This window comes from Varanus komodoensis, unplaced genomic scaffold (assembly GCF_004798865.1).
Source record: "Varanus komodoensis strain SLA01 unplaced genomic scaffold, ASM479886v1 scaffold55, whole genome shotgun sequence".
In the NCBI taxonomy this organism is placed as follows: domain Eukaryota; kingdom Metazoa; phylum Chordata; class Lepidosauria; order Squamata; family Varanidae; genus Varanus; species Varanus komodoensis.
This window is the reverse complement of record NW_025336157.1, coordinates 2,615,035-2,642,695: the sequence shown is the minus strand read 5'-3', so window position 1 is coordinate 2,642,695 and position 27,661 is coordinate 2,615,035. Positions and strand designations below refer to the sequence as shown.

Genomic DNA, 27,661 nt, shown 5'->3' with positions numbered 1-27,661 from the left:
GTGAGAAAGAGCGAATGCAAGCGCGACACGTGATACACGCACCTGTGCAAGCGCGACGCGGTGGAGAGAAAAGGTGTTTGGCCGAGCGCATGCACGTCTAAAGCGATGCACACGCCCGGCGGCTTTATTTTGCACGGCCTCGGGACTGGCTGAGGCCGCAGCCTGGGAAGCGCGGCGAAGGAGCCGGGGTGGAACTACATTTCCCAGAAGCCCTTGTGCCTGGCGAGGGAGGGAGGAGAGAGGCTTGGAAGTCAAAGGCCGTTATCATGTGTTGTCGAAGCAGCTGCAGCAGCTAGGAATCTTATCCCCTCTCCCGCTGAAATACCAGGTGTTATAAATAAGGGAGAAGAATTTCTCCCGCCTGGTGGGGACCAACCAGAGCCGCAGGCCGAGGCATCCTCCCTGTCCTTTGCCCGCCCTGGCCTTGACACCATGCCAGGGTTGCTCATGTCCATGCAGAACAGGCTGCCTGGAGCCTTTGCAAGGCTGCTGAGCGCCTGGGGCAGGTGCCCCGGAGCAGTGCAAGGGGGTGGCAGGCGGCGTGTGTGCAGTAGAGGCAGGGTCCCCGTTTGCAGAGCACCCGCTCCCTGGGTATTGGCAAGGGGCTTCCGGAGCTGGGCAACGGCTGCTCCGTTGGCCATGGCAGCCAAGGTAGATTTGACCACTTCCACCGACTGGAAAGAGGCTAAATGTAAGTGAGAGGGGGAGCTGTGGGGCTCAGGGCGTGTGTCTGTGCGTGTCTGTCGTGTCCCGCCGCTTCCCTCCGCGGGCGAGCTGGCTCCCCCAAGCACGCCCTGCGCTCTCCCCGCAGCGGGGCATCTCTGCGGGCCCAGGGGAGCCTCTGCATTCCTGCTGCCCCCGCTCCGCCAGCCACGGCCGGGGGCACTCTGGTAATCCCGCTCCGGAGCCAGCCAGCCAGCAGCCTTGGCTCGCCCCCAAGGCCCGGATATTTTGAGAGCGGCCGCCGGCCGCCGCTCAGCCGAGGTCTCCGCGGTGCATTGTGGGGCACTGAGCTCCCCGGCCGAGCCGGCGCTGCCTGCGGGAGGGCTTCCCGCGGTGCATCATGGGAAGTGGGAGCGGTCTCCTAGGAGACGGGCCCGGGCAGCCATGTGTGTCCCAGTGGGCCTAGGGAGGCCAAGCGCTTTTGCTCAAGGGAGCGGGGCTCTGGGGCAAGGAAGGGCGGCTCCAGACTGGCAGGGGTGTGTTTCTGGCCTGCAGGCCTGTGCCAGGCTGGAAGGCAGGCTGCCAGCGGGTTTTTTTGTTTTTTCCTCCGAAGGAGCAGGCTATGCTCCTGGGCTTTGGGCAGCAGCTGAGGTGAAGGGAATTAAGTGGTGCTTATCCTTGCTCTAAGATTCTGCCACTTTGCATGGCTTAACAAACAAACCCTAGCAGAGCTAGTGGAGCAAGGTGGCAACTTAGTACCATCTGCAGCCTGGATGCTAAGCACTGCGCATTAATCTGTGTGCATTCAGGATGTCATCTCTTAAGTGTGCAATCCTGTGTAAGTTTAGATGGCAAAGACCTACAATGCCCAATATGCCTCAGCCAGTCTCTTATTTTTCTTTCTCCCTGCACGGAATTGTGAGCTTCAGTAGCAATTTTATGCATGTATTGTTTTGAGCTTCCTAGCCCAAGAAGAAAGGCTGAGAACCCAGAAGGCTTTCCATAGCCATGGTGGGTGTTTTTGTCGTATGAGGGCTGTTGAATTCCCACACCTTTCCAGAAGGTTCTAGAGAATGTGCTGCATGTGCTGCTTGAAATGAATCAGCCCCATGAAAACTGAGGTTAAAACAGGCTGTCCTCACCAGATGTGTCGGACTTCAGCTTCCAGCATCCCTCACCATTGGCTCTGGTGGCAGGGGATGCTGGGAACTGTAATCCCATGTCTTTGGAGGGCAGCTTTACCTTGATGTTGTATATTTTGATCTGGCATGGAGGCTGAACAGTATTTTTTTTAAAGATGGGTGGCATGCCATGAAGTTTAAACAAATAAGCTCTAAACCCTATTTTTTTTACAGGGCTTATAAGGGGTGTTCATAGAGGATGCAGAACTATTTTTTATTTAATGTATTTTTTGTCTTGCAACTCAGCCAAAAACATTCCTGGAGTGACTTATAAATAATTATTTAAGCAAAAGGGCCCTTGTCCAGGGGACTAACAATCTAAAACAATGTGGCACAGAGAAACAAGTGTTGACTAAGGATAAGGAAAAACAATGATACCTTGTAGCTACCTTAGCTAATGTAGATAATGTTGCCTGGTGGATACCATATCATAACAATAATAGTAACTTCCATTGCTAAGAGGTGATGGGGTGCTACTTACAGGATTGTCCATTTCAGCTTTTAAAAAAACTTTGGAGACCAAGTGCCTGAGCATGTTCAGAGCATCTTTTGTGAAGGGAATTAGGAGGAAAGCGTCAAAGGGGGTGGACTCTCTACCTGCCATGCAGCTGATAAAAGGCTTAGGGTTGGGGTTAAAATTAAAAATTGGCAACTTGAGGGCATATATCAGCTCTGATGTGGCAGCTGCTCCAGGTTTTACGAGGCCTCGTGAGGACGGTGAGAGCCCAGCCGTGCTGTGGGCCTCCCGGGTGGTGTGTGAAAAGCATAATGGACAGCCTGGATGCTGTGGGATCTAGCAAACCTCTGGCCGAGGGCACGGATGCCCCGGTGTTTTGGCTTCTCTAGAGTCCAGCGAGTGCTAATGGAGAGTGAAATGACACAGGCCTTTGTTGCATAGCAACATCCCTTCCCAGATGGTTTTAGCGGAGTTCTGGACTCTTGGGGCTGATGTTTGCTAGAGGGCGCATGGGTACTGCAGCATCCCTGGCTCAGTCAGTGAACCCTTAAAAACTGCTGCCAGGGCGCAGTCGCTGTTGTAAGACAAGACCCTGCCAAAGGCCAGCTGAGCTCCCGTCGAAGGCTGAGATCTGTAGCAGCAGGATGTCACAGGCGTAGCTCCGTGGCCTCAATGCTAGCTCGAAGATCAGCCATTTTATAAACCAGCCCGCTCCAAATCGGAAGAGGGACACACTGCCCAGTGGTCTCCCCACAATGAAATGCAGCACATAATCAAGGGCTTAGCTAGTTGTGATGGCAACAAACCCTCGTGTTTAAATGTGGAGATGTCCCCATTTTGTAGAAATTGGGGCTGCGGGGTGTAATAGCCAAAAGGAAACTAGGAGAGGAGAACAAAACCTACATCACACACCTGGTGTTCTTTTTCTTGAGAGCTTTTATTTCTTAGCTTACTGGGGAGAAAAACACTCAGATTTTATGAGGAGAGGGTTTATTGCCTTTATGTCCCTTTTGCTGTTAAAAGCTTATTTCCTATGTGGCATGAGGAATTCTGTCTCCAAGGTCATGAAGACAACTCCAAGGTCATGGAGACTCCAAGGTCTGTCTCCAGAACTTCTAGCTGTTGTATCTGGACTGACCCGAAGTAACTCACAGTTGGGTGCTTTTTAGTGCTGCCCGCTTTTTACTTCATCTGCCAGCAGGCACTGTGACTGTAACTGTCTCCTTCTCATAGCATAATTTTAGCAACACCATCAAACAAATGCTTGTAAGGCTGCAGTCTTGCATGCACTTTTTTCAGAGACAGCCTCACTGGCTGGCAAGCCTGTGCATGTCCGGGCAGAAAAATTAAGGATGTTGAGAAGCCTGGTCCAAAACGGCTTCCAAGGCTTTCCCCGGGTGCTGAAATGCCACCCCAAGGAAACCGTTCTGCTCCGGAGAGGCCACTTTGGAGTTCCTTTTCCCTGGCTCTGACTCATCTTGTTGCCAATGGTGGGGAAACCCGGGAAAGGGCTGCCAAAAGGGCATATTGAAGGCAGGGGTTTTGGAGGTTACAAACCGTGGGGTCTGTAAATAGTTGCTAGTCTAGTGGATGAAGTCTAGCATGATGAGTTGCTGGGGAGACAAACGTTTGAAGCGGTGGTGTGTGAGCAGCTAAGTCTGGAGAGACTTCCCTTCTCCTTTGCCGTACGTCATCCTCTTTCTGGTATCGGTGTCGGCCTACTCCCTCCTGTCCATCCAGGGCTGTGAGGAAAGCTGCTTTTTTATTTATTTATTTAGGAGACTTCTATGCCGCCCCATTTGCCGAAGCATCGGCGGCTCACAACCATAAGTAACTTCAATAAAATAATATAAATCAACAGCTTTGCAGCTCTTTTCCTGGCCTTGCTTGGCAACTGTAAGGGCTGGGTTTGTAAACTTTTGCATCCAGTTCTAATGTCAGAGATCATACCCCACAACAGGTGACATGACCCTAGGATCTCTTCTGGGGAGCATAAGTTTCAATGGACCTGTTCATAAGACCAAGCTGATTCTCGTTTCTGGTCCAAACGCCTCCCAAAAGAATGTTTCCAAGTTTTTCTGCTAAGTTTGGATCCATGCTTCTCTATGTCCCACTGATATACTATTTCTTGTCTCTCCCTCTCCCACCTCCTTTATTTGCCGATTAGCCTTTCTTAAAGGCTTGAACAACAAGCAGCGGCGAGAGCATTACTTCACCAGGGATTTCATCAAACTGAAGCAAATACCTACCTGGAAGGAAATGGCCAAAAGTGAGTCTTTTAAAGAATGCTCTTTGATCTCTCTCTCTTTTGCAGTGTGTGTGTTTGCGTGTGTGCATTTCAAGAGGAAATCAAGGGCTGTGGAGCAGTTAGCTGACAAAGCTGCTTACTTTGAAAACTGCTCCATCACCAGATTGGGTGGATGCCCCCCAGTTTGGATGCCCTTAAAGGGGGATTTGATAAATTTATGAGTCATGAGGCCATCAGTGGCTACTAACTGTGATGGTTGAACTACCTGTGGTTTTGGGGGCCACCTGCTGCCAGGAAAGAAGAGCTGAAAGGGGCTCTTGCCTTCCATCTCCTGCCTGTGGGTTCCCTGCTGGGGCATCTGTGGGAGCAGAGAGCTAAACAAGAGTGGTCTAATCCAGCATAGCTTTCTTGAGCCGGCCTGACTTGCTAAAAAGCAGCTTGCTCTGTTCCCACCAACTTTTCCGTGTGTGATCTTTGTCCCCTTGTCTCATCCATGCCAGGTATCCGGGTCAGGCAGCCCGAAGAAACTGTTTTCCCCAAGAATAATAGTCTGAACGAGAAGATCTCTCTCTTCCGTGGTGATATCACTAAGCTGGAGGTGGATGCCATTGTCAACGCAGGTGGGTGAGACTTGGGTCTGAGTTTGTCTTTGGCTTAGTGGGAAGCGAAGCAGTGCAAGCCAAGGTAGGTGCTGTTTATCACTGTGTGGGAGCCCATGCCAAGATTCTGAAAACTTAAAACAGGTCCTGCAGGTTTTGGTCATCCTTCTCATTCTTGTTAGACTGAAAGACACAGGTGGCGCGATGTCTCTGTTGCAACATGCTGCTTCAGCATCCTCTTAAAGTAGCCTACCTGCAGTTTCCATTGTAGCGCCGTTCCCTCACAAAGTTGATCTCATTTAGGCGAAAGAAAGCCATGGTGTGACGCTTTTTAAGAGAGCTGAGGATCGCAACGTACACATGCATCCTACTCTTGTCATAAAACTGGACTGAGTAGGCAGCAATCAGAAAAACCGGGGTGTATGTAATAGGGAAAGATGCTCCTCTCTCTACATAATTTAAATTGCTCTTAAAGTCAGTCTTGAGCGTAGGAGTACCAACTCAAAAATGCTGAGTGTGAACTTCCGCTTTTGCTTGGAAAATGGTTCTGTGTGTAGGAGACTGGCTCAGAGGATAAAAATATGTGGAAGAGGGAGGAACGATGTTGCATCTCTGAGCTGGCACTGCCCTGTTTTAACTCTCATGTTCTGTAAATCTAAGAAGTAGGTGAACGTAAATAGATTTCTTTATGCATTGGATTGCAATGGCTGGCTATATTGTTGGCACTAGGGTAAAAACATTTTATTTCTTTATTTAAAACATTTTTATGCTGCCCCCATCGCAACAAAGCCTCGGGGCGGCTCACAACAAAAACAAAATATACAAATATAACAATCTGTGTATTTTTATACATGGGATGGGAAAGAAAAATATTCAAAAGGGACGTATGTGTGGGACTCTAAGATGTCTTCCTCGGTTGTATCTGACTTAAACTGTGATGGGGAAGGTCCCAGCCAAGGATCAAACTCAGAAGAGTTTGGACAAAACCAGATGTGCATATTTCTAGTTGTTGCATTTGGCCGCGCAGAACAGCGATTGGCTGGCGGCTGTCCACACGGCGTGATATTTTGGAGTGCATTTTCAGCTCCATAAAATGTGTTGTGCTTAACCCTGAAATGATGCTGAAATGAGAGTTCAGTTGCATAAACTTACAAGAGGTGCTTCAACCGTGGGGCATGTGAATGGAGGTGTGGCCGTCCATGTAGAGAACTGGATTTTGGGAAGATGCAAGATGCGAAGCTTTGAACCACTGGCCAGTATCTCAACCACGTTATTCAGGAACGTAGCACCATCATCGTGCATAACCCTGCACATAGCACATAATACAAGACAACACTGCCCTGTCCCCAAAAAACTTTCAATATAGCATTCCAGGCAGGTGAAGCCAAGGAAGTGGAGGAATTAAATGTACTGGTAAGTAGGAAACGTATATGTAATTGCTTCCATTGCACTCTAAGGTCACGGGGGTTGAGGGGAAGTGGCATGCTCGCTTTTAAAGTCTGTCTGCACAAGCTCTAAGCTGCGAAGTGAGTCAAGGTCTGGTTGTCATTCCCCGCCACATACACTAGAGGGTGGCAAAGCCTCATGGTTCTGGGTTAGTTCCCATTTTAATTTTCCTACCTCAATAAATCACGGCGTTTATTAGTGAAATAAAAGTCCTTGCTAACAAGAGGTTTTGCCGGCGCTTCGTAAATCCTGCTTTTGTGCATCATGAAGCCCATATGTGCTTAATTCATATGCAACGTCACAAGTGGGGCTATGATACGCGTCTATTAAATTCTAGGAGACCCGAGAATTATCACGAGCTGTGAGCCATTACCTGTGCGGATCGAGGCCAGGTGCTGCTTGCTGCCATCATGGTGGTGCCAGGCACGCTGGGCTGGGGGGTGTGGCATGTGCCTCGGGAAGGGCAGGGCTGTGTCACGCGGGCGAGGGAAACAAGTGGAGTGTCTATGTTGGCTCCCTGGCGGGAATCGTGTGATTGCGAAGGCTCTCGATGGGGGGGATAGGTGGGGGTGGAAGGGTGCGTGGTGGGACTCTTGGAGAAACGGGTGGGCCTGGCCCACCAGGGCAGGGTTTGGGGCCAGAGGAGGAAGGCCAGATGCTCTCTTGGCATGCTGTAGCTACTCCCTACCATGTGGCTGCGCAGGGGTACCAAACCTCCCTCAGCTACAAATTGAACTGAAGGAGTGGGAACACTGGCTAGGAGGGCAGACAGAAGAACAAGGTGCTGAGACACCTCTGGTTTTTCGCTGTTCTTGTCTAAACCTTCATGGTTTGGAAGCGTGCAAAAAGTTAGGTTCTAGTCCAGTGTGCCCTCGCTCCAACATACTAGTTTTATGCCTGTCGGGATGTGCATTTTTGTTAGTGGATGCTTCTAGGCAGTCTTAAAGTAGAGTTGCTCAGCCATAGTCCTAAGTTTAAGGAGTGATGACATTTTCCACTTGTAACTTTCTTATGCTTTCCTGTCCTCTTTCTTTTCTTTTTCTTTTCACCAAAAAATCTGTTGAGGAGAACGTTTTGCCAGTTACTTTTTATTTTCAAATGAATAAGAATCAGTATTGTATTATAATATATCAAAACAGCGGGAAGCAAGTTAAACAGCTTGTTTATAGCAGAGGAAGAAGTAACTGTAGAAGTTCTTGTAGGTGGACAATAAAGCACAAATCCTAGCTCAAAAATCCTGGATTGTAGAAAGGAAGAGTTGGCTTTATTCATGAAATATATTGCCCACGTTGCATTATAAAATAATCCCAAAGTGGGTCCAGCAAGGTCTTCACCTGCTGATGAAGAAGGCACCAGATACACTTTTCTGGAATTTGTTCTACCGCTGGGGTGTTACCACTGAGAAGACCTGTTTCCCAGTTAACGACCTGCTTCTCGGAGCAGGTCCTCTGAGGGCTAGTGGGTTGGATTTGGCCCCCAGGCCTGGGGCTCTGCACCCCTGATTTGTAGGGATTGGCCTCGCTTCTGTCCAAAGACAGCATTTCAAACTCCAAAGCACAAACCTCGGAAGCTGAGCTAGACAAAGAAGAGGAGGGGTTTAAATGCATTACTGAAATGCCAAGGTTTAATGAGCAAGATTAGCTTAAGTGGTTGCTGAGATCCGTTCTGCCTCTGATTCATGGGGAGACCCAGTAGAACAAGGTGGCTCAGAGCGGCAGAGGTTTGAGTCCATGAACCCAGTGGCTCGTCAGCTAGCTAAAGAGCGGATCAATTAAGTAATGTCTGGTTTTCCTGCTGTCTGGTCCACGAGTAGCTTGCAAATAGTTGGTGACCATGTGCCACCTCCTTTAGCAGAGTGGCAAGCCTGCATATACCAGTTGCTGAGGAGCTTGGGCAGGCAGGAGTCCTGCACCCATCCTACTGCAGGGATCTTGTGGGCAGCTGGTTTGCCACCGTATGTACAGAGTGCTGCACTGGACGCACCATTCATCTGATCCTGCACGGCCTTTCTTGTGTTCTAGTATGAACCTCCCTGAGGGTGAAACCAGCCCCTTTTGGGAAGGGAAGAAGGGGTTTCAGTCTGGAATGAGCTCCTGACATGGGCAAGAGCTAACTCGTCAGAAGAATCACCACTTCGATAGATGGTCTTGTTAACAGCATTATCATTACTCACTTGGTATTGCAAAGCCAGCCTTGCTCCATAAAAGACTGTATTTTAGAAGCCGGCCACCTTTGCCTGCTGGTAACGGAAAAGGAGGTTTGCTCACAACACTGATGTAAACCGACGAGGCAGTCAACAGGTAGATCCGACAGCAGCAGTAAGCATCAGATCCCTGGAAAAGGCCAGGAGAGAACAAAGGCGCCAACCAACTGCAAAGCCTCCTAGTCTTAGTTCTCCTTTAAAAAAAAAAAAGTCCAAGAGGGGGGCCTGGAAGTTGGGCACATTCCAGCTGAGGCGCCATGGAAGAAAGCCCTGTCTCTTGCTTCCATCCACCTTCGCAAAGAGAAAGCGAGGCATGCTTAGCAGGGCCTTTGAAGAGCCTGTTCAGGACAAACCATAATTTCCCTTTTGGACAGCGGGCTGGGGATGACTGTGGTCCGACACATATGATGGGCACCGAGTTAGGGGAGGCTGGGCTACACAGAGCCCGAGAAGCTGGGCTCCCCGTTTTGTGCTGCGGGCTCAGTGAAAAGCTCCTCTGAAGAGTAGGAGCCTGTGCGTGTGGCGGAAAGGAACAGTCTGCCGCACAGGCTGGAGCGCCTCGGCCTGCGAGTGGTTCTTTCTTTTGCACAACACCCCACTTTTCCTCTAGGCAGTGGGGAGCCTGAAGCCTTTCTGGTCTTTCTGGGGTGGGGTTCCCTCATGAGGCCCCCATCCCTTTAGCTTGAGGGATTCCTGGGTCCTTGAAGACACTTGGTTTCATTTTAAGGAAGCAGGAACTGCCAGCTGGAAGATTCGAAGCAACCTTTTCCCGGCTGGATATTTTATGGAGATGAATGGATCGAGCTGTTGTGTGTATCCTTGGTATTATGAATCGCTGCCTTATAACGACAATAGTTATGGGACCGCGAAGTGCAGGAGACAAAGCTCCAGGCAGATATTACGATGTTGGATTGTCAGTATAAATCGCTTTTCCTGTCACTCTGGCAGTCCGATTGCTCGTGAATGCTTGCTGCCGCTCTGTTAGAGGGAAAGGAATCGGGCTGGCATTCCCCTTTGCAAAGCCTGTTTTTTTGCAGCAAACCTTCCAGGTGACCTTGGGCTTGTTCCTCTGGAAGTGGGTGCAGTCGCTTGCTGAAAATGCCTGCGTGATCACCTTGCAGGCTCTTCATCCAGGTTTCCCTTCTGTGGCTGTTAGAAAGGGAGAAGCTACCTGTGCAATATTCGAAAAGGGTCAGAGCTGGTCTTTGACTACTTGACTCTGTATGCACGTGTGTGAGAGAGAGCTTGCCATGGTGATAGGGCGGTGACTTACATATTGCAGAATTGGAGGAAATGCATCACCTGGAAAGCGAACAAAACACATACAATTGTACATGAACTATAAATTGTGCAAATAGCAGAACTAACCAGAATGAAAAGTTTGAGTATTTTTGCATTTATGCTGTTCCACAGTGCCATCTTGTGGCAGTGTAATCAAACATATAGAAAGGGGGGAAATGGCAGCAGGAACCTGTGTAAAAGAGCAGATAAGAAGCTTGTAAAGAATCCACAAGTTGGAAGACTTGGGGAAGTGGTCAGTTTAAGGTCTCATGCAGAAGAGCCCAAAGAGTGTGAGGGTGCAAAATAAGCTTTTTTCCAGCATAACTGTGCACAGCTGTAATCTGAACACAATCCTTGTGTTTTCTTACTATTGACTACTGAGTGCATTGGCCAGCCTGCCTTACTGCCAGTTCCTAGGCAGCTGCATCAGAGCAAACCTCTAGACCAACCTCAGAGGAAAGGCTGCGGTGCATTGGCAGAGCCCTGCAATTTGCTTGCGCGACGTCCTGATTTTGGCCCCGGCCTTCTCGGGCAAAGGCCCATGGGCAGCCAAGGTCAGAGGCCCGTTGAGCTGGCTTGACAGCGGCAGCTTCTTTTGTTCTAGATTTCCAGAGGCAGTGGTGGTCTGGTCTTGCATTCATTAGAATGAGGTGGTAGAATGGAAGTTAACATTTCAGGTGTCTGGTAGCCAGTGGGAGGGGAAATGACACCTTTGACTAGCCCATATGTTAAAAGACAGCGATTGCCACCCTAGAGGAGAGAGAACTAGGAAGGCAGGAAACATGTTTCTGAGCCAGTTTTCTCCCTGTTGCACTAATTTTCTCTTTTCAGGGAGTTAGTGGGTTAGTTTTGTTAAAGATACTAGAAAAAACGGCACTTGTTACCCTCAGTGTGAAGTCTGCCATCTGCTGTCAGCCTCCATGTTTAAATATAGCCTCATGTTTAAATATAGCCTTATTTATGTTTCAGATAAGATTTCTCATGTTTTTTAAACCAGATCAGTTGGACTTACAGTTTCTGGAAAACTCCCTGCCTTGTGCCATTCCTGCTTAATAAGCCCGATGCTCTGCCTGGTCTCCCCATCACTTTCCGCTACGTCGTTCGCTCTGTGCTATCCTTTACAGACTCTCTCCTCCTCGAAGCAATTCTGTAGTGGGAGACCTGTTCAGTGTACATTGCGAAGAGACATTATAAAGTGCCAATCTGATGGTGCGCGTCAGGGACTCCAGTGTGGAGTTTTAATGGACAGCTTTTATCTCCCCTTTTTTATGGCACTGAATAATTTTATGTGGCTTTCTGACTTGGCAAATAAAACCACTAGCTCGTTATGGTCCTACAGCTCTTGCAAGACCCTGCTCCCTGGACCCTGTTGGCTCCATAAGCAAGGTCAAAAACCTATTCTTTGCACGCTTTTTTCAGGAACTGGATAGGGTCTTGCTTTCCACTGGGAGAAAATATTTATTACTTTTAACATCATTGTTCAATCCACCTAAGCCTGTCAACTCTCTTAAAGAGATCTCATAATAGATTATCTGTCCGGCTCTTCTGGATTTGATTCATTAAGCCAACTTATTGAAGTACCTCAGAGGGCTTCCTGGAAGGTCCTGAATGGAGATGACAAGAGTGGTATTTTAAAAGAAGAATGTAAAGAAATGTGATGGGATGTAACAGAAGAGACAGAAAAAAATGCTTAACCCCAAGCACTAGGTTTTTAGAGATTTGCTATAATTCTACAGCCCTCAAGGCTCAAGTGAGAAGGAACTTAGTCTGTGAGTGGATAATTATTTATTTGGAGCAGTATTTTCCCAGTTGTGTTCCTGAAGTTCATCAGAAGCTTTTCAGTTTGGAAACAAGGGGCGTGGGGAACAGACATGAATGCCGATGATAAAATTGCAGAGGGTCCTGTCCAAACACTGCCGCAAGGACGGCCACTCCTCCATTGCCAAAAGAAGGCCTAGTTTTCTGTACAATTGTACCTCTGCTAATGTCTGTATTGTGCTCCAAACTGAGAAATACTATCATTTAAAAGATTTTTTTTTGTTTGATTTGTGCCTCACCTTTCTACAAATGGCACTCAGGCAGACGACAAATCTAAATAAAACTGGATGAAAAGCTATAATAAAAACAATATGTTAAAGCACAATGTAAGCCACAATTAGCATTAGCAACCATAACAGAGGAAAAGCAGCATCCAACCCAAGAAACTGCTTATGCACCCAAGGGGCAGCTCTTTGCTGGCGGAGTGAGGAGCAAGCCTAGCTTCCCTTGGTGGGGAATTCCGCAGCCTGGGAATGGCCATTAAGAAGGCCCCTTCCACGCTGCCATCAGCTGCTTCTCTGAAGGTGCTGCTCTCCAAGAAGTGCCTTTCCAGAAGTTCTCCAGCCCTGGGCTGGCTTGTGCGGGAAACAGATTTTCCATAGCCTGCAAGCCTGCTCAGCTTATTCCTTGGGCCTGGTGGATAAACAACAGCAAGGCCCTTGCTGCTGCTCCTTGCGCCATTTTATCTTCTAGCCAGGCAGGGACAGGACCGGTCTTCGTATCCAGACCGGTTACGAAGGGGCGTGCCTGCACTGGCGCTCTGGCATTCATGCCCTGCTTCGGGCTTTCCTTACGCATCTGGCTGGCCACAGAATCCTGGGTTATCTCGTCAGAGTATTTGTCAGCTGCTCTTCAATCAAAAATTCCCTGCAATGCCTTGCAATTAATCAATAAAAGCAGACTCTGCCCCCAGGCATACAGTCTAAAAGACATGACACATTAGGAACTACAGAAAGGGAGGGGAGGGCGGTGGGAGAAAACTGTTCCAGCAAGAATGGTGCAGTGGCTCGGTTTTCCCTCGCCTCGCCTCGCCGTCCCATCTCCCTTGGCAACAAGTGCAAATGGGGATCTGATCTGATCTTGCGGAGCCGCCATTCAGAGAGAGAAAGCTTTTGAACAGAGGCCTGAACTCTACCAAGTAGGATGTTCGTATGATGCCCTGGCCCATCCTTCCTAGCAAGAGTGCTTCAGGCGCCTGGCAGTCCTCTTCTTCCCAACTGCATGACAGCAGTTCCGGGCGACAGGTTTGGTCTTCTCTGGGCCCTTTCTGGAGGACACCTGCTCCTGAGGGTTGGTTTGTGTGTTGATCTTGTACTTCTGCGACGGGCAGGGCTCCATGGATCGCGCTGATTGCTTGCTCTTGTTTGTCAATGACCCCTTTTGGCTCTCTTTCTGTTGGCGCTTGTGGCTTGAGCTTGCTCTTTGAAGGAATGCTGTGTGGCATGAAGAAAATGGCGGAAGAAAAGGCTTCTCTCCCTCCCCCCCCCTTTTGTAATACTTCAGCCTGGGGCCAGCCAATGATACTCGCAGCAATTTCAGGGCAGATGAAATAAACTATTGCTTCATACAATACATAATTAACTTACAGGATTGGCTGCCGGAGGGTGTAGCTATGGCTACTAGCCATAAGAGCAGAATGGAATGACCATGTTCAAAGCCAGTCTGTCTCTGAACGTTGGTTGCAGTGGGGGAGCGGGCCGCTGCCTTCGCAACCCGCTTGTGGCCTTTCTAGAGAAGCGGGACTCTGTGGATCCCTGTGATCCGATGCAACAGGGCTTTCCTTGTGTTATGTTTTGCTGGGTGTTTTATGTACAATTCTGTCTCCATCGTGGTGGTGTTCAGATCAGGGGAAGTCTGGACTACTGTGCCCCGAGCCCTCTCCAGGTGCGGTGAAATCATTTCCGCCTTGGGCTCCCAAGGTTTCTCTTCCTTTCTGTTTTTTTTCTCCCTTTCTTGTGCTTTTCATGAGGCTCTAATAATGCTCAGCTTTCTTTCTCCTCTATCATGTTCCCTCTCTGAAGGGCAAGAGTTGTGTCAGCGACCTCAGTGGCATTTGAGGTTTTCTTCTGTTTAACAAGCGCTGTCAACAAGGCAAGCTGGACCGTGTTCTTAGAAGTGGAAAGGGATTTCTTAATCACAGCAAGGATGCGCTACTGCAGTGTCAGGCTTGATGGGGATGGGAGATGGGGTGTGCAAGGAACTCTGGAAGCTTCTTCTTGGGTGCCCCCATGGCCACCATTCCAAGAGGCAGAACATGAGGAACTGAGTTGGGTTCTTGGTCCATCCAGCTTGGCACTCATTGGTAGCCCCTCTCCAGGGCTTCATGCAGGGCCTTTTTCCAGTAAGCTGGGGATGCTGGGGATGCATGCAAAGCTGGGGCTCTACCCACTGAGCTACAGGCCCTCCCGAGGGTGGATCAAGTGTCCCATGGCATGCGTTTGAATAAGAGAAGACTGCATGCTGTTTGAGCACCTGGAGGGAGAGGGCTGTCTTAACCTGGTGCCAGAAAGACATCAGAGGTGGTGGCAGGCAGGGCTCGGGGTTCCAAGGCCCGCTTCCTCACCGGCATCCTCTGAGCCACCCTTGCAGGTGGCATGCCGAGGAAGGCCTCGGAGAGGGGTCGTGGCACCCAGGCAGATCCCACCCATCATTGTACTGGGTCTGATGAGCGTCTCTGCTTGTTGCCCTCTCCTGGCTCTTTGGGAGTGGGGGAAAACCAGGCATTTGAGAGTGCGGCACTCCATGCTCCTGTGCACACCTATGTAGCGCAACTTCAGAGACATAACTCCCACTCAGCCATGGTGGCCAGCTTGGACTAACTGTGGAGAGTGCTACCCCAGCACCCTGTGACTCGTCCCATAAGTACAGGGGGACCCCGAGGACTGTACTCCCTTGGACTGTACGGTTTTCCTCAGATGTGATCTCCTGAGAAACTGCAACAAGTGTGGCCGGGCAGCACTGTCTCCGTCTCCCTTGTTTCCGTCCTCCCCTCCAATCTCTTTCCACCCTTTGGCCATAAAAATTGCCATAAAAATAGAGATTTGCAGCAGCCTTCTACATGGCTAAGTTGGGAACACTTCCCCACCAGATGGCTCTTGTCTTAACTCCTGTTTATTGTCACCGCCGGGCGGTATTTCACAGGGAGGTTTGGGAAGATAGCTAAATCTCTTCATGGCTGCTTTCGGAGAGGCAGCCTCTGTGAGGGGCATAGGAAGCTTCCTGGTTCAGGCCCTCGAACTGTGTAGCTCAGTATTGTCGATGGCAACCAGCAGGGCTTCTCTGAGGGCTTTCCCAGCCCTACACGGAGATGCCAAGGCTCAAAACTGGGGCTGCTTGCATGCCAAACAGGTGCAGAACTGCTGAATTGCCATTTTGAAATCTGTCAGAGGATGATGAGCATACAGGCTGTGGCTTTTGGGATGCCGGTGAGCACTGGTGTGAGTATCAGCTTTTCTGAGCCCACAAGTGACTTGCATGCTCTGGGTTCTTCTCTGGCATTCTAAGTTCCTAGGACAAGTCCCTGTCTGTCAGCACAGAACACAAGCTCAGAGGTCACAGAATCTCTTCCTAGCGATGCTGCCATGCTCCGTCCAAAGCCCAGTTTCAAAGTGAATTTGGAAATTCTTGGAGATGTGTGATGTGCGTGCGAAGATGAGGATTATTTTTCCTTTTAGGGAGCAACCCGATGGAAAATATGAATGCAGAAGTGCAAGTCAGAGTTGTGTTGTGGTTGTGTCATCGCGGGTCTCTTGCTAGTGCCAGAAATTTGCTTTTGGTGATGGGAACCAGAGCAAGAGGTCTCTCCAATCAGTGGGCAAAGTTGTTTTGACCTAAGCGAATTGCTGCTTGGCTTTCCTCTGGAGCTTTCTGCTCAGGTGGGACAGACAAGGAATTTCAGGGGAAGCAAACACTTTTGTCACAGCAATGGGTCTTACATCATCTCTGTGCATTCCAAGGCTACTTCCTGATCAATGACTCCTAAAACTGCTAATCAGTAGATAGGCATTGTGCAGCTATTCCATCTCCCCACCCGCCAAACAATTTATTTTTTAAAAATGAGACGTGTGAAGCAGCAATAGGAAAATTCAGGAGGGGTTACAAATGGAAGAAGATGTCATCTCAGGCCTCCTGAATCAGGCGCGGTGATTACATGTTGAAACCCTCATGTAGATATACCCCTAGTCAATTCCAGCTTGACTGCATTCCCATCAGCAGATGCTTGGTCCTTTTAATCCAACCTGAGCGTGCCACAAACACACAGGGGTTTTTGTTTTGGTCTTCCTCTCTATAGTCTGTAGGGGGAAAATTTAATTTTGCCAGTCAGGCTATTTGAAGTTATCAGAAGAAATCCTGGATGCTTCAAACCAAGAACTGGATTCTGTACCAAATAGAATACATTTTTCACTTTCCAAAAACTCAGTGCCTTTTCGGGATCATTTCCTCCTTTTTGTGTGTGGGTGTGTGTGTGTACGTGCTCATAGCTGCCTCTCTTTTGCAGCTCTTATAGTTTAACCTTAATTCAGCCTCTGACTCAACCCTTGCTTTGTGCCTGACACATTGGCACTCACTTAAAATAGAAGCTGGAACCCTCTGGTACCATGCGGTGCAGGAGAGCCATTGCTGAGGTTTTTGCTTTACCTGGTTCCAGCAGCAAGGTAGATTTGCCAGAGGGAAGAACGGCTCCATGCTGCCTGCCTCTGGCTGCTGCTCCTCCAGCCAGCCTCTTGGCGGGGTTTTGTGGGGATTGCTTTGGAAATACCCGGAGGGCATGCAAGTGTCTAGATGTGAGGAAAGGAGGGCCAGAGTTTATTATTATTTCTATAAACCCGACACTTCCTCCCGTGGGATGTCCTTGAAGACAGGCGCCATATGCAAGACCTTCTCGGAAGAAACCAGCGGGATCCCTTTGCCTGTGCACCAGGCGACAGCAGTCTGGCAGCAACAGAACGCATCCACAGAGCCCCTGTCAGGCCTGCTTCCGTGGTGCTAAGTGGAACCACGCCTGACAGCTGGTTTAACGCTCCCCAAGCCTCCGCTTAGCAGCTCCTCGTTTGCAGCTGGTGGCTGCACGATCGTCCAGAAGGCCTCAGAATCACCGCACGCCTTGCCAAGCCGCAGTGTGTGGTGCTGATGCTGGAGGGAGCGTGGAAGTGGCAGATGGAGCCAGGAAGGAACTCTTTCTCTGTGCAGGCTGGTGGTCCCCGGGTCAGTGGAGCAGAGACCCTGAGTGGTGTTGTGGGTAAGAGTGCTGGACTGAGGCGCTGGTCCCCTCTTGGCACTGAGTGGCTTTGGCCTAGCCTACCTTGCAGGGTTGTTGTGAGGATAAAGGAGAGAGGAGGAGAACCTTGTAAGCTTCTGTGAAAGAGAAACCCCGGCTCCAGGAATCTACGCTCTGCTAATTTCAAAGCCAGATTGCTGTGATGTCCTCTGTGTGAGGTACCCCTGAGGGGGCTGTTCAGAAGCTGCCACTTGTGAGGCAGGCACAAAGGTAGTGGCATTTCCCCTATTGCAGACATAAAGATAGGAGGAAAATGGCTTAAGGGTGCCTAATGCATTCGCAGGAGAAGTAAGGTTTGAACCAGTGACTTTCCCCTTCAGAATTCGGGCCAGTGCCCGTCTTCCTTCCAAGAAACAGCCAGGACTCCCAGGTGCTTCAGTGCATGTTGCAGAGACACTGAACCCGGGCCCCAACATGGAGCCAAAGCTGGATTGGAGACTTTTCAGCTGGGAGCCGCTGACCAGATCTCGCCTCTCTCCACTCCAGGAGCCTCAGACACTCCCCAGCGTTGTGTTGCTAGCTCAGCAAAACACAAAGCAACAGCTGACAGAGAGGGGATGAGAGCTGGGCTCCCGCATAAGGAATGGCCCCTGTAAGTTTCTTTAGGAAAGGTGCAGAGGAGCCCTGCAGAGAAGGCCAAAACACCTCCCTCGAGTCTGTGTGGCGCTCTCCAAGGTGCTGCATGTCCGGCCGGGCCCGGCCTGCTAGCTGGCCCCCTCTGCTTTCTCTCATGCCTCGTGATCGTGACATCAGAAAGTGGGTTTGAGTGGGCTTGGCTCCAGAAACCCTTGGGCTGGATGCCTGAGCCCCCCCCCCACCCCCACCAAACCATATTTCTTCCTTACCTCTGTTGTTGCTATCTATTAACTTGATTCACCTTCCATTACCTGGAAAGACAGAGGGCAAAGTGGCTAAGGCACTGTTGCAGCTTCACGATTTTGCTCCTATCATGGCATCCTCCGAGTGCTGGGGAACTTGTAGTTTGACATTTGGTTTTAAACTTTTATAGCACATTTTATATTGTATTTTATGGCTTTAATTCGTGAGAACAGTGGAGAGTGCCTCAGAACAGAAATGTAATAATGAAGTAAACAGAAACAGGCAGAAGCCGCAAAGGAAAGTCGCAGAAGGATCAGGGGTTTGGGGACTGGCAGTGAGCCCTCTGACAGACTTGTGCCCGATAATGCTAATAGCAGTCACAGCTGTAGACTTGCGGGGAAGAAATCACTGTTTGTGATCCCCGTATGTATCTCGTGTGTACATTTGCGATAGTCTCTCAAAAGCCTACACAATCTGTTGTTCACTAGAGACAAGGGAAGTCATGTGCATGAAGCATAACAAGTGAATCCTTTTCTCCGAGCACTTGCAGTCTGTGCTAAAGATTGGTCCGATGCAGCCTTGGATGTCTTGGCTTTCCTCCTGCTTGGACTGAAACTTGATAAACACATGCCACCTCAGCTCAGTGCTCATTGTCACATCACGTTACCTCCCCTCCCTCTGTTCTAATTTGACACACTCTTGATCAGACATGGGGAGAATGTCAGCTTCTATCAAAAAAATACCTTCTGGGCTGTATCCATGATTTTGGAGGTCTGGTTCCTCACGACTCGGTTGTGGGCCTTCAGTCTCGGCACCCACTTTCGGGAGCTCCCTCTTAGGGCCAGTCTGGCAGGTGCCACCCCTTTGCTGCATACTGAAAACATTCCTTATCCCAGGATGGCGATTTTGTCCTGTGCATGAGAGCATGTGTTTTGCATGTTGCTTGCACATTATTTTATCCGAGTCAGTCATAAATATTGTTAAATAAATGAGGTTCTGAGCCAGAGATAAGCACCCTTTTGCAGCTATGGGCGCATCTGACCATATGAGGAATGACAAACTGGCTGCTGTGAGAAAGTAGCTGAGGGCAAGGAGCCTGGGCTGATGGCTGAGTCTAAGGCAGAGCTTGGGGCTTAACCCCCAGCACAGTAAAGTGCTCCAGTTTTCAGCCCCAACTGAAACCTAGTTGACAGCAATTTCCTGTGCCTTTAGGAAAATTAGCTTTAACAAATAGGAGGGGAAGGGCAGCTTTTGGGAGCAAAGGAAGATGTTTGGGAGTGGACTAGCTGACCATCCCTCATGTTTTTAGAACAGCCAAGCTCTCACCCGGCACTTTTTCTGTTGTTGCTGTTTCAAACTGTGTCACACTTTGGGAGGTTGAGGCAGCGATAGCCAAATTGTGTACCACTGTGCCACCTTGAGTCCATATGTTCAGCATATGGCTTGTATGCTGCTGAAGCGAGCTGTGGGTTGCACACGTGTGTGAGAATTCGTACTGTGGGGGTAGGAAGTGGTAGGGAACAGGAGGCAGCTGCTTCAGAGATGGATTGCGGCATAGGTATGAGCCACCTGCGTGGGGACCACTCACAGTTCTAGAGGACTGCGTGCGCACTGCTGTGGAGCTGGCGTCCTTCACAGCTCAGAGCCAACTGGGGCTGGCTGTCCTCAGGCCATGTGCTGCTGGATGTCAGCAGCACGTTTGAGGGCTTAAGCAAGCCGAGTTGCTAGTGTCTGGGTGGGAGCTGTTTTAACTTTCTGTTTTCAGGCTCTCCAGGAGTGGAGGTTAAACCTTAGAGAGCGGGGGAGCCAGAAGCCAGAAGGTTTTCTGCTTGCCTCAAGTGCTTCTCTATTTATTTGCGAAATGTCTATCCCTGACTTCCTGCCAGGGAGCTCAGGATGGCACATGGGGCTCACTGGTGAAGCAGACTAGACCGAGAGGCACTTGCTGGCCCAAGGTCACCTCGCGAGCCTTGTGGCTGAGGGGGATTCAGGCCTGGGCCTCAGCAGTCCTTGGCTTTACCCCAAATCTTGGTGTTCCCTGAGGCTGCATCAATGGTCCAGTCGAGCTCTGCAGCACAGGCAGCATTCTAGCGCCTTTGGGTCATTTTCTGTACAGCAAGCATAGGCGAGTTAATGTGGGCTCACAAAGTTTGGAAAAACAGCCTTGAAATTGACTGACTGGGAGCAAACCAGAACAGTAAAATGCAGGGGGCAAGCTGTTCGGGGCACATTCACCTGACTTCAACTCAGCTGGGACTCAGCGGGCTCGGACTTCGACGCTCTGACTTTGAGCTGGCCTGCTGATCAGCAGGCATCTGCGCCTCTGTGTGCTCTGTAGCTGGTACACCTTCTACTGGAAGGTATCTTTGTGGCATTTCCACTGGTTAACTCTTGACCTTTTCTGCTCCTGGAGTGGTCTGTACATTAGTCTTTTAAGAAAGCGCTTGCCATCCATCCCAGTGGTGCGGGCTGCCCTGAAGCATTCTTCAACCGCACCTCAGCGTGGGAGTAGTCTGTCTTCTCTTAGACCTTGAGAGCTGGCATTTGATTTTCCAGGGCTAATAACAAGAGCAGATATACTCCTGCTAGCACACACATGTGTTTGCACTCTCTCTCTCTCGGTGTGTGTGTGTGTGTGTGTGAGTTAAATCAAAACTCTGTACCCAACTAAGGAATCTGGCTTTTACATTCTGAATAAAACAGAGCAAACATGCGTTATATCTCCTTTGTATATATAACTGATTGTCTTTTTGAGGCCCTTCCCTTCCCTGCTGCCCTCATTTAATGAGAGTTTTTAAAAATGGCATTTCATGAAATGTTCCAAGCCTCTTTCTTCAGTCTGCAAAGGGCTGATGTAGGTCAATAAATATGGGTTTAGTGATGTTGCTCAGTAAAGCAAGGTTTTATTAAAAAAAAGCAATGGATAAGTGTTTGCCCGCCAGCAAGGAAAATCAGAGAACAGAAGAAAGTGGTGGAGGTGGTGGGAAGGAGAATGATGAGGTATTACTGGCTGGGTATTTAAAAGCACTTTGAATGGAACCTGGCCATAATGTGCATGTTGGGGCGGGGGTTTACCGCCTGGAGGAAGGCTCACCTCCCATCTCAGCCATTATTGATAGCTGGAGTGTGCCGAAGTCACAGGGTAAGGAAGCTATGCTCCGTTTGGTGACTGAGCTTTTGCAAAAGAGCTCCTGTATCCTTTCGTGAGGCCAACAGTGCTTAGAAAAATTCACCTGCAGAGCTGGCTTCTCTTAATTTGATGCCCTCCAGTTGTGGCCATGCTGGCTGTGGAAGATAGGGCCTGTAGTCCAGCATGCCAAGTTGGAGGAGGCTATAATAGGTAGGCAACAAGTGGAGGTGAAGAACAGAGAGGGAATGAAAATGAAGAGCTGGGGGTCCTTCCCAGCAAATCTGCCCAAACTCAGGTTATTCACACCACTGCTGAATAGCCCAGCATTCTGTTTCTAAGCAGAGGAGGGAGCATAGCTTCAGTTGCAGAGCGCATGTTTTGCTGGTGGAAGGCCTGTGGTTCAATTCCCCACCTCCGTTTTTTTGTTGTTTTTCCTTTTTGTTTTTAAAGGATCAGGTCATAAGTTTAGGGGAAAGAAAGCTCTCTGTCTGACACTGAGTGGACTGCAGGCTTAGACATGCACATAAGGTTCTTGTGGACTTGTGATTCCTTGTGGTATTTTTTGGGTGCTGTACACAACGTCCTCATCCTCCAGGGCCTCTTCCATGCTTTCCAACAATTTCTGTGCTTTCATAGAGTGAAGAAAGTGAGCTATTACATGGGGATCACTGAAATTGTGAAAATACACGTGTTTGGAATGGTACAATCGTGCTATAGCACAGTGTCTCCTTGTGGAACATAGAGGAAGGCAGAGAAAGAAAGCCCTGGGGATGGGGTGGGGGCACGTGCTCTTGAGTGAAAAACCTCATCTAAAGAAGCCCATAGTCTAACCTGATTCAAGGCAGCCTCTTAGATTAAACAAAGTGGTTTAAATTAGTCACACTGCATAGTGCTTTTCGCAGCCTCATTTAATGAGTGCTCATGTGTTTGATACAAGAAGCTCAGGCAAGCAGATTCACCCAGTTCACCCAGCCAGGCCAGCTACAAGCCTTCTAGGATGCCATGAAGGAATACCCTTCTTGACTGCCCCCACCCCAATATCCAGTCAGCAGAGGTATACTGCCTCTTATTGTGGAGGTTCAAAATGCTCTCCTCATTTTCTAGAATGCCCTCTGCATTCATGGTGTTCTACAGAAGGCGAAAAGGATAGGTCCCTGCCCGAGGAGTTTATACCCTAAAATTCTACCCAAGGTGAACAAAGGATGTAGTGGTACAGGTGGCACGGGGAAAAGCTTCTGTGCATATTCTTAAAAGGACAATATTGCAGCATAAAAGTCTTCATGACTACCAGTGAACCCTCAGAAACGAAGCACACACAGATGGCGTAAACAGGCCTTTCCATGCCTGATTGAGGCCTCCCCTCTTCCCTTCCCCTCACTAATTAACATGGGATTCAGCCCGCTGGGGTTCTCCACATGTCTCATTGAAATGAAAAATAGCTGACCCTGGATTCTAATACTCATATTAGGGGTTGGTCCCCATTCCTTTTCCTCATGCAGCCTCTGTTTTTCTGCCCAAAAAGTCTATTTTTGAATTAGGGGGTGGGGAGGAGATTCTCCAAGATAATATTTGCGATCCTTGGCTCCAGTGACATTGATCAATTGCAATCTGGCTTGTTCCCTGCGTGAATCTGTACATCTTCCACAGCAGGAGAACGACGGCCAGGTTGATGAATGTGAGCCGAGGCCTGTTCTTGCAGCACATGCTTGGATGCTCAGAGCATTCATGATTTCTTTTCCTAGATTTGGATGTTTGTTCCCACAGAGGAGCTCCGATGAGCCTCTGTGTGTGTGTGTTTGCTTGTTTCACAACCCTCCCCAGGATTTCTGGCCTTGCAGACAGAACCCCGGAGATCCCAGCAGCTTCTGAACCCCAGGCCAGCCTTCCGCACGGCCCTCCCTCTGGCCTGGCTGCCACCCCGTCGTATCCGCAGGCTGAAAAATGGCACCTCCATCCCCAGGAGAAATCCATTAACCTGCGGGCAGACGCCGGAGCCTGTCTAATGCAGAAGTAATGAGCTCTGGTTTTATGTTAAATTTAGCAGAAACCACTATTACAAGTGACAGAAAATAATTTCCCCTGGGGAGCAGGATAGGCCGGCAGGCAGGCTAAGGAAGCCTGGGGGTGTGTGGAACGCGTTGGGAGTGGGATGGGGCAGCCCTTGCTTACTGTCCCCTGACTAGGAGAAAGTGGTGCTCTCTGCATGGCTGAGTATCATGCAAAGAACAGCGCTGTGGATCCGGAGGCCCCTTGCTGGACGGTTGGCCATGAACTTTTTGGGTCAGGCATGGCACACGTTGCACTCGCTTATGCGGTTGTGTTTTGGCCAAGTCCTTCGGTTTTCCAAGCATAAGAGGATGCCGATGATTGTATTTAAGAGATTTACTACTGGGCTGTCCTGCTGCCATGCCCTCATGGGGTGATTGATGATACTACAAAAGCATAAATGTACAATTACAGTTAAGCAGGCAGACCCACGCTGGTAGAAGCAGAGTTAATGTTCTTAGAGCACCTAATACAGAGCAAAACAGTAGTTTTGGGGACTTCTTTTATCTGGGGGAAGGTCAGCAGTGATGATGTCATATTTACCTCCATGGGAAAGGGGTTCCAATGCTATGGAGCCACCACTGAGAAAGCCCTGCCTTTAGTAATTGTCAGCCTTAGGACTCTTGCTGGTGGGCTGGAGAATTGGGCCTCCAACACTGAGCTTAATGTGTGGGCAGGCTCCTAGAAATGAGGGTGGTCCTTCAGATAACGCGGTGTAGAGGCCAAACCAGCAGCTTGAGTTGGGTCCAGAAACAAAAAGGCAGCCTGAGCCAATGATACAGGCTATCCCGATTTTTTGAGGCAAGCAGGCCACCAGTCTGCTATTGCATACTCTCTGTCAAGAGTGTCGGTTCCAGGACCGTCATGGAGGACTCTCTGTTACGCCTGTACCGTAGGTAGCCGTCTGGGCCATTCTGGCTGCAGATGATGGAAATGGTAGCACAGCAGATCTGGACTTTATTACTATCAAAGTCATTGGAGTGCTGATCTTTGGAATCTTGCCTAAATCAGGCATGGGTGCGCTTCAGGCTTGGGGCTGTGTCACTCTCCCTTTGAGATTCACCACCAGAATGAAGTGCAGAATGGCAGTGCAGAACTCCTGCGTTCCATTTCTCCTTGCTGGTGTCGACCTGATCTGCAGCAAATTGATCCTGTACGTGTGTGTGTGCGCGCGCGCGCACGCGCGCGCGTGCTTTATGGTTGCAAGTTGTGCAAACTGGATCTTTTGTTGGGGCGGAGGGAGGAGTTAAGTTCGCACAAATGGGATCATTGTTTTTTAAAACCTTTTTTTACTTGGCATTTTTGTCCAAGTGTGTAGCCTCACAGAGTCATATACCCCTTTTGTAAATATCCTTCTCAGTTTCGTCTCTCTGCATGACTTCCTTTAGCCCATCAGAGCCATGTTCCCTGCTTGACAAATAACTTATCAATTTCATTCTCCATTTCATTACTTATTGAGGAACGGGGACAACAGATCAAAGGACCCCCATCTAGAAAAGAAGAGGAAAAGAAAACGTTCTGCACAAATTGCCATTTGTGCAATTTGCAGGACATGAAAAAATGTGTAAAATGTCTTTTGGAAAAGCATCCTGGAGTCATTGACCTATTGGAATGGAGACACGGTGGAATTGCATTGGGATTAAATAGAACAGAATTCCCAGTGTGTCACATCTCTGCAGTTGATAGGGGCTTAATCCAAGGCACCAGATTGCGGAAAACTAGTTCTAACATAGTTCAGGGCATTGGAGCTCTTCTTCTGAGGCCGCAGCCCCTCAAAGAACAGTCCATGTGATGAAGGGGAAGAGTTGGGGATGGGGGTGTTTTTGGATCCTGGAGCTCCTCTGCCCCCGGCACGTGTGACTCCTCGCCTGTGGTAGTTTGCAAGCGCTGTACATGGCGTCGCCATCCTCCAGGGCTTCTCCCACGCCCAGTCACCATTTCCATGGCCTTTTTTTTAGATAAGGAAAACGTGGTGCTATTTAAAAACAGCACTGCAAAAAGCTTGTGTGTTTATGCGTGCCTGCTGCGGTGCCTGCTGTGCTGCATGTCTACTGTGCGTTTGTGTAATAGAACCTAAAGGAAGACAGAGAACGCAACCCCCCAGAAAAGATGCTTAAAGGAGCCAGTCTTAATCGCAGAAAGAATCTGCAAGCAGAAAGCTGCGTGAAGCAGTGGGTCAAAGGCCTTACACAGAGCAGCTTTTAACAACAGCAGAGCAAAGGAGGTTGTGTCTTCTCCCTGGCTGCCCCCACCATTAGGTGATTAGACAAGTTGATCTACAGTAACTCAGATAGGTCTGTGCTTTTATTAGCAGGCCCCTGCGGTGGTCAGTACCGAGTGTTTATTATAACCTCAGCTGATGCCCTCCGTTGCATTGTAGCCCAGTCTAAGGTGAGTCACTCCATTGCTGTCCTGGTGAAAACATGACCTCACTGGTGGCCTGAGCTAAACGTGGGTCTCCAGCCGAGCGCTCCTGAGCAGAGGTGGGGCACCTGCAGTCCCCTGGATGCTGCTTGGCGGCAGCTCATGTTACCCGCAGCTGGTGGGCCACGCTCGCTGGGTGGATGGGAGCTGGGGTCCAAAAGCCTGCGGGTCCCCCAGCCATGCTGGAGGGGAACGCCCAAGCAAACCCAGGGGCGGAGGAGGAATCACAGCCCTGATTTTAGACGTGGGTTTTAAGCAGGGCTGCAATGTTTGACCGGCTATGTATCGGTTTAAACATTTAAGTATCTGAAAAAGTAGCCCTGATTAATGGGGCAACAGATTTGCTAAACAAAAAGAAAGCGGCAAATAACGAACTGTTCCTAATACGGTTACCCTTAGGAGACGTGTTCTTGGTGCTTTGCGTCATGTGAATTCTTCTCTTGCCCCGTCCTGCACCATCTCTCTCCTGCCCACCCTCTCCCCCGCATCATGATGGGGAGACTTTGACCCTCTAAAAGTTTTATTAGTCTGTCATACGTCTTGGCTGCTTAATATAATAAAGTCCCTAGGCAGTTCACATGTTAAAGTTGTTGGACAACTCCTCCTGTGAGTCGCAGCCAGCATGTCCAGTGGTTAGAGCCAGCAGGATTTGTAGCTCGGCACATAAGGAGTGTCACGGACTCCCTGTTCTGGATGTGTACCAGGTGTGTTTGTACCCAGGACGATTCATGTGTTCCCATCATCACCACACCGCCAAGTGACACAACCAAGACTGCTTGTCAAAGTTAAATCTTTTCTATTTTATTCCAAGAAAGGGCAAGGAAAGTTTTTTTTTTGTTTTATTTTTTATAATTATATTTTTTTAAACTTGTACTTTTTATGTTTTTGTTTTTTCTATGAAAAACAGAAAAAAAGACTAAGGGAACTTGCGACACATTCATTTCGAAACAGTTGAAAATTTTCAAGGCACCTAAAACGAGAAGGAGGCCAAAGGGCACGCAAAAGAGAGCACTTTGGTTTCTCTGGAGACCGAAAAAGGGAAAACAGAGGACACCCTTGCTTTAGGGGAGACAGTCCAGGGTGGGGTTTCTGGTCTGTCCTCTGCACGCAGAAGCAGAGAGCTGATGCGGGGTGGCCGGAGCAAAGAAGATGGCGGTGAGCTTGCCGTGTCCAAAATCGGCAGATACAGACCAGCTTGGTATTTGTCAGTTTTTGTAAAGGGTATCTTAACACCTGGGTAAAGCTGTGCCACGAGTATCTCTCTGTCTCCTACCGCCCGAGCACTTACTGGATCATGGCCATTGACTGTCTTTCTTCTTCTCCCTTGGCCCGCCTCCAGCATGGACGAGTGACTTAAAGCCATGGGGCTCAGCGCCATATGCTGTTTTTGCCATTGTATAAATGTGGATGTCACCAACCTTGGGAGGCAGCTTGGGTTGCCCCCCCCCACCGCCCCGTGTATGTGTTTATTTTTGGAAGGTTGCTGTGTTTGGCTTGTTAGAGAACTCAGGTGCTCCCCTGGCAAGGTGGTGGGGAGGGTGTCGTTCACTTGCAATCCAATCATTACGAGAGGTGAAAAGAAAGAGCGAGAGAACCATCTTGACTTGGATTTCACAACTAGCCCTTTCGGTCTCCCATGCATACATTGTCTTTCTGCACTTGGCTCAGGATGCTAAGGTCCCACAGGCCTTCCTTCACATCGGTGGGTCTACAGTGGGCATCTTCCAGGTTAAATCTTGAGCAGCCAGCCGGTGCAGAGAGGGAAGCAGGTGTTGGACTTTTCCTTGTTGTACCATGTTCTCCAAGGCTTTGTTTGGCTCTTGGTCTGTCCTTTCCACTAGACTGCACACAGTTTACCTATAAACTATCATTTGTGCCCGATCAGTGATGTTCTGTTACCGGGAAGCCAGGATCACAGTGCAGTCAGGGTTTCCCTCAGCCCTTCTTCCCAAGCCTCTGCTTTGGCGTTGGTGCTGCACAGGAGTTCAACTTGCCTGTCATCTAAAGCAGGCGAGGTTGGGCCTCTTCAGAACCAGCTGGTTACCGACTTCCGGATCACTACCAGTTC

General features: G+C 49.4%; 1 protein-coding gene across 1 annotated transcript in view; it reads left to right on the top strand.

The window, feature by feature from the left end:
* Positions 1-301: 301 nt before the first annotated feature.
* The window catches only part of MACROD1 (mono-ADP ribosylhydrolase 1), a 251,469-nt gene continuing 224,109 nt past the window's right edge, over positions 302-27,661 (top strand). Inside the window, exons 1-3 of the mRNA XM_044448380.1 lie at positions 302-691; positions 4,469-4,570; positions 5,050-5,169. Of these exons, the coding sequence (XP_044304315.1) occupies positions 433-691; positions 4,469-4,570; positions 5,050-5,169 (481 nt within the window). The 5' untranslated portion in view covers positions 302-432. The remainder of the gene's footprint in view (positions 692-4,468; positions 4,571-5,049; positions 5,170-27,661) is intronic.